This window comes from Triticum aestivum, chromosome 6D (assembly GCF_018294505.1).
Source record: "Triticum aestivum cultivar Chinese Spring chromosome 6D, IWGSC CS RefSeq v2.1, whole genome shotgun sequence".
NCBI lineage: Eukaryota > Viridiplantae > Streptophyta > Magnoliopsida > Poales > Poaceae > Triticum > Triticum aestivum.
In genome coordinates, this window is record NC_057811.1 from 325,281,888 (window position 1) to 325,288,848 (window position 6,961).

The window sequence follows — 6,961 nt, forward strand, 5'->3', positions numbered from 1 at the left end:
AAAATATAGATGTTTGGGGGGCCAAAAGTCTATATTTTTTCTAATCTTTCCTTCCATTTTTTTTCTTTCACATATTTTACTCAGGCTGGGGGGGGCCTGGCCCCTGCAGCACACAACATAGCTCCGCCTGTGCTAGTAAGGGTATTGGGACAGTTCAATGTACACCTGCTATTAAGTTATCTTCAGTCCTACATGTGCCAGCTTTCCTGGTCAATATGCTGTCTATGAGTGCTCTGATCGACTAGGTGGACTGTAGGATAACACACTTGACAGAGGACTGTGCTTGATTCAGGACAGGCTGACTGGAAGGGGGATGGGGACTGGAAAAAGGCGTAGGGGGCTGTCGTTCAGGGACCGTGAGGGGCTTGGTCAGATTGGCAGCTTTGTGTTTGTGGCAATTGTGGGAGAAAAGGAATCCTTGGTGACGAAACATCACTGTAGAATGGGGCATGTATTGTTTGATAAAACGTACAAGTTATTTCCTGATGTAATGAGTGGAGTAGATAAGAACAAGCTGAAATGTAATGTGTGTGAGTTTGGAAAACACACGAGGACGTCTTATGTGAGTAAGGGACTTGGGAGTATATCCCCATTCATGCTTATTCACTCGGATGTGTGGACAAGTCATGTGGTGTCGGTTAGTGGTGCAAAGTATTTTGTGACCTTTATTGACTGCCACTCACGTATGACATGGGTCTATTTGATGCGTCACAAGGATGAAACTTTCCAATGCTTCAAGAATTTCTACGCCTATGTGAAAAATCACTTCAATGTTCAGGTACAAATGATAATAACTGATAATGGCACTGAGTATGTGAACAAAGTGTTTGGGACTTTCTTATCATAGAAAAGGATTTTGCATCAAACCTCGTGTACTCACACTCCTCAGAATGGAGTGGCAGAAAGGAAGAATCGACATATTGTAGAGGTTGCTCGATAGCTGATGTTCACTATGAATGTGCTGAAGTTCTTGTGGAGTGAAGCTGTGATGACCGCGACATACCTGATCAATCACACATCATCGAGAGTACTGGGTATGAAGTTATCTCATGAGCTACTACTGGGAAAGAATGATTTCTAGGTTCCTCCCAAGTTGTTCAGTTGTCTGCTTTGCCAGGGATCACAGGCCATCTGTGGGCAAACTGGATCCACAGGCTGTCAAGTGTAACTTCATTGGGTGTTCTTCTGGGCAGCGAGGCAACAAGTGTTGGAGACTTGGAGTCCTTCTGAACGGAGGACATTTGTGAGCATGGATGTCACCTTCAGGGAATCCGAACCATTTTATGGTGAGAAAACTGGTCTTAGTGGCTTATTTCAGTCTTGACCATACCCAGACTGAAGATGGGGAGAGTGACGGTCGCTGTGGTGGTGCTGATTCAGTGTTGCAGCAACTAATTGAGGGTGATATTCTGGTACAGCGAAGCGAGCAGCAGTCTCAGCAATTGATAACACCACCGAGCTAAGGACCGGTTTGTGACTGATGGGGTGCCCAGCCAGGCAGGCAGTGCTCCTGCCTGGATTGGTAGTTTGCCGAGGTGGACAGCAGAACAAGAGGAGCAGCTCAAGGTGTATTCGAGGAAGTGAGGTGATGGTGTTGCACATCAGGGGGTAGCAACTAGATCAGCCACAGCCTAAGTGTATTCCCGGAGGCGAGGTGATGGTGTTGCACATCATGGGGAGCAACTAGATCAGCCACAGGCGGAACAACAGGGTAGTACTGATGTGATTTCAAGCTCCTCTGATGGGGATCAGGCTGAACATGAGTCAGTGGCTACAGAAGGGTTAATTGATTTGCCAATTACTTTGAGATAAGGTATTCGAGCAAAAGCAGGGATACCAGAGGAACGATATGGGTTCGATGCCAGTGATATTGGAAAATGTCTCCTATGAATCATTATCTCCAGCCTACAAAGTATTTGTTGCTTCTCTTCAGTCTGTGTCAATTCCGACTAAAAGTAAGAACAAAGGAGGACTAAAAATGGTGCATGGTCATGGTGGAGGAGCTGGAGGCTTTTTGCAAGAACAAGACATGGGTACTAACACCTCTTCCAACAGGAAAGAAGGTAGTCAGCTGCAAGTGGGTATACATTCTGAAGCAGAATGTAAAAGGAAAGATTGATAGGTACAAAACAAGGCTTGTGGCGGGGGGTACAGCCAGACCTACGGCATTGACTATGATGAGACCTTTGCTCCATTAGCAAAGATGAACACTGAGGATTCTGATCTCCTGCGCTACGAATTTCGGGTGGTCTTCACATCAACTTGATGTGAAGAATGCTTCTTGCATAGGGACCTGCAGGAGGAGGTCTACATGGAGATCCCACCTAGGTTCTCTAGGTCTGAGACTGCTGGCAAGGTATGCGGGTTAAAGAAAGCTCTTTATGGTTTGAAACAGTCCCCGAGAGCATGGTTCAACAAGTTCAGACGTGTTGTATGTAATATGGGATATGGGCGGTGTAATGGTGATCATACACTATTCTACATACATGGAATAGGGAAAATCACTATACTTGCGTATATGTGGATGATATTATTATCACAGAGGATGACAAATAAGAAATTACAAGAATGAAAGAGTGTTTCGGTAAGGCCTTCGAAGTCAAAGATCTGGGCCGACTCAAATACTTCACGGGAACAGAGTGGCCAGGTCTGCCAAGGGGATTGCGCTATCACCGAGGAAGTATACTTTAGATCTCTTAAGCGATGTAGGAATGCTAGGATGTCGGACAGCCTCAACACCAATTGATCAAAACCACAAAGTGATAGCTCAGTCAGGAGAGTCAGTAGATTAGGAGAGATATCAAAGATTAGTTGGGAGGTTGTTGTACTAATTTCATACACGCCCTGACATTGCTTTTGCAGTAAGTGTGGTAAGCAGATACATGCATGAACTTAGGAGTGATCATCTTGAAGCGGTGTACAAAATTCTGAGGTACTTGAAGTAACAGGAAGTAACGGGTTGTTGTGTCCAGGTCGACTGTAGAGGCTCAATATAGAGCTATGGCTCAAGGGCTAAGTGAGATGTTGTGGACAAGAAATTTATTAGAAGAATTGAAGATATTGAAGGCTAGTTGTGTGAATGTGTGGTGTGATAACAAATCAGCAATCAGCATAGCAAACAATCCAGTGCAGCATGATAGAACATGCGAGATAGAGCTAGATGCTGGGATCATCAAGATAGAGCATGCGAGTTCAGGACAACAGATTGCAGACTTCTTGACTAAAGGATTGGAGACTAAAGAATGCAATACGTGTGACAAGATGGGAATGATAGATATCTATCGCCCCTCTTGAGGGGGAGTGCTAAATGGGTGACCCATGTACTGCTGACCCAGGAGGCCCAGGCCCATATCAGGTCGAGCTCCAGGCAACAGAGAAGAGAGTCGCCGGAATGTTCAAGCTACAGTGTGGTGAGCTCTTTCCATTCCACAATATGCAACAGCACGACGTTGACCAATAAGTCCAAATGAAATGACTGAGAACATATGCAGCAACACGGTGTAAAAGATATCACTAAAGCAGGAACATGTCCTATTATGTAACCCAGAGGCTTGAAACAGACAAGTCTAATAAACAAAAGATCTTGCTCAAGCACAGAGGCCGGCTCTATGACACAGGCATATTTGCTTATGTACTGAGGCGAATGCACATTACTATCATCAATTACCTGAACTGCAGCTTGTATATCAGCAGAACGAAGTTTAGCCTCGCAAATATAAGAAACTGCTTCACTGACAAATTTGCTCAAGTTCACACTTTTCAACTCATCCATTAATCCATCCTTTTGTTCATCATTTATTGTTTTGAGCTTCTTTATGACTGTTGTATTTCGTTTAATACTTGAGTCAAGAGTCCTCAGGTAGTTTGCATCTGAAATTAATGAATAATGTCAGATCATAATGTTGCCGCAGAAACATGTGCATGACTTGTCAAGATCAGAAATTGTCTACTCAAAATTATAAATATTAATCTGAAGAAGCAAGAATGGAATGAAATTAAGTAAAAGGGAAAAACTTGACTATGAAAATGGAGCAGCTGAGTAACTACTAGCTTATTTTTATTGCTATAAGGCTCAAAAAGCTATGCATATAAACTACAGAGATTTTCTGATGCCCCATCTGCAACAGAAGCTCATACTGAGATGTTTGTTGTAGAGGAAATTAGAACCAAAAAATAACAAAATTAACATGTGATCAAATAAGAATAGCGAAGCTAATAGATGATACACATAAATTATACAAGTTGTAAGAGTGAGATTGGGGGAACAACTTCCTTTATCAACATGGCTGAAAGGCAAGTAGAGAGGAAACAAAATAGGCTTGTTCAACCTGGGACTGAGATGCAGTTATATTACTTAATTTAGTCGTGTTCTACCTATAATATACATATGCATATGCATCTGCATTGGACATAAATTCACACAGTTCCTCCTACGTCCATATGCCTTTGAAGTTGCAATGAACGCGTTTTGGTTCCGTACCCCACCCCCCACCCCCCCCACCCCGCGCGCGCGTGCGCGCACACACACAAAAAAAGGTATTTTTGTCCTTTCATTGTAATTGAAACGGTTGGGTAACCACCCAATGGGGTATCTTTGCGATCCTGCCACCAGAACGGCCATTGCGACCATGGTTCTCAAGTCGCGCGACTAGTCGACGAGTCGCAAAAAAATGTCGACTCATGACTCGAGTCGCAACTGCAGGCTCGACTTTTTCCAAGTCGCTACCCCAGAACAACTCATCGTCTCCAAAACCATGATTGCGACGCTGCCGCTGGGATCCACGTGTGTCGTCTAGGACTGGGTCACTGGGATCGAGTGAATGCAAAAAAAATATGTAAACATGAATACGGCTGGGCGTGCCAGGCTGCAGCGACGCAAGCCTTGGCCAGCAGCCGACCGCATGCTCCTCAACATCCCAGGCGAGCGTCCCGGACATAGGCAATCTCACGAGCGTCATGGCGGAGGGCTTTAAGTAGGCTGCATGTCCGACGGCAGCAACCTACACTCCTACAGACACCGAGGCAAGAACGGCGAGTGGCCTGGCTCTCCGATGCCTACCACCAGGGAAGGCCGTGGGGCATTTGTGTCATGCCTCACGCGGCAAGCCAGATGATGCAAACACACATCCCAGGGTCCATAGTGCGTCCCGGACCACGCGGTCAGCCACGCGGCGAGGCCATGGGCGTCATGAATGGCGGCAGCTGCGCGCATGGCAGAGTCCGTGCCGACAGTGAATCCGGAGACCATCGTGAGGCCACGGCCCACGGGCGCCATGGATAATGTCAAAGCCAATGTAGGCATCGTGGACGACGCCAATGGCGACGAAGCATGTTGTATTTAGATCAGCGGTGGATTTGGGAGAGGAATACCCGTGGGCAATCAAACGGATGATCAGGCTTTCCATATATATAATATTTTCATGTAACAAAATGCCCCTTTTTAACAAAGGGGTAAGTTCTAAGCTCCGTCGTCGATTTGCCTCGAAAACTGTATTTTAAAGGAGGGTGTAGCGAAGCGCAACCGGTATTGAACAGCCTCATCCTACTCACCCTCTTCATGCACATTAAATTGCCCTTAAGCAGAGCTTCGTGGACAACTTGCAGTTGGTTTGTTGTGCTGTGCTCCGTTGTGCCATCTAGTTAGTTATAGAGTCTCAATACATACTAACTGGGTAATTTTTTGCTATCATGGTTATAAAAGAAGATAGTTTAAACTAATTGCCTTATCCAGAAGCAGGGATAGAGAAGTGCTTCTAGGAATCCAACACAATGTCAAAAGGAACCTTGGTTTACTATAATAGTCTTGAACACTACTACATAGGGCTCGAGACATAATTTAATTGGTAGTTTGGTACGGCACTGGTTTAGCAATTGAAGTGCAAGGAGACAATGGCAGGAAACTCAGTGTCTGCAACATCTACACTATCACTCAAGAATATAGTACTCAACTGCTAACAAGAATAAGAACAAAGAATGTTTGTGGCACTTCACTTGACCTCTTTTGTGCAGTGCACGTGCTATACATCTATATGACTTTAAGCAAATGAATTTCACGTGTTCAAATGGAACAGAACTTGCTTGGGCATGTAAAATACTTTGTTCCTGCCAGTCAATACAACGAGACGCAAAGCCTTTGCACTTTCTCAAACAAAACAAAAAAATAAAACGTAACTTTCATCACAACTTCTATGGAAGGGCCATTAATGGGAGAAAACGATGACTACCTGGTCTCTCAGGATTTTGATTGTTTCGGCGAAGGGCAATCTTTTGATCCATTAGTCTTTTGTATTCTTCAATGCGAGCCTCCTGCACACAGTGACTTGCAAAGTAAGAAAGCTAAGATACCAAATGTAAAGAATCACATGAGTTGTGAATCTTCGAATAAGATCTGTCACAAAACCCTAGGAAACATACCACCAGAACTGTACTAAAAATCCAATTTGAAGAAACAATTTCGAGTTATAGAAACTGGAAACCTACAAGTAGCAACGTAGCAATTGTGTGTGCAGTGCTAAGTAAACTGCGTTTCACGGCGTAGATAATTTCTGTTGGTAAATAACAACCTCGCCAAATCTCAATGCTAATCAGAGGTTCCTCGCAAAAGATATTGCTGGCAGTGGCGTGTCAGGATTACCTCATCTTCCTGTTTGCTTTGGCGCGCATCGTCATCCTGTTTAGTGTCTGTGAGGTTCTCGGTCTGACTGCTCTCCATTTTTATTCACAGCTACGACGAGACGGGGACAGGGGCGGATCTAGATGGTGCGCCGGGTATGCACCTGCAAAGCCAGAAGTTATGAAGGTCGGTTGGATTTAACCAATCGCTGGATGAAAACAACCTCGTACCTCAAAACTCAATGGGCAGAGACTGTGGACGGGGTGGAGACGCGATGTCCCCTCGAGGAAGAACGGGAACGGCGATGGCAGCGACGCGCGTGAGAGGCCGGGGTGTCGGAGGTGGGAG

At 45.0% G+C, this 6,961-nt stretch overlaps 1 protein-coding gene across 2 annotated transcripts in view; it reads right to left on the bottom strand.

The window, feature by feature from the left end:
* Positions 1-6,961, bottom strand: part of LOC123144893 (regulator of nonsense transcripts UPF2) — a 17,841-nt gene extending 10,880 nt beyond the window's left edge. For both annotated transcript variants that reach the window (XM_044564150.1, XM_044564148.1), the window contains exons 1-4: positions 6,844-6,961; positions 6,635-6,776; positions 6,225-6,306; positions 3,668-3,870 (exon numbers count right to left, since the gene is read on the bottom strand). In XM_044564150.1, the coding sequence (XP_044420085.1) occupies positions 3,668-3,870; positions 6,225-6,306; positions 6,635-6,712 (363 nt within the window). In that variant the 5' untranslated portion in view covers positions 6,713-6,776; positions 6,844-6,961. The remainder of the gene's footprint in view (positions 1-3,667; positions 3,871-6,224; positions 6,307-6,634; positions 6,777-6,843) is intronic.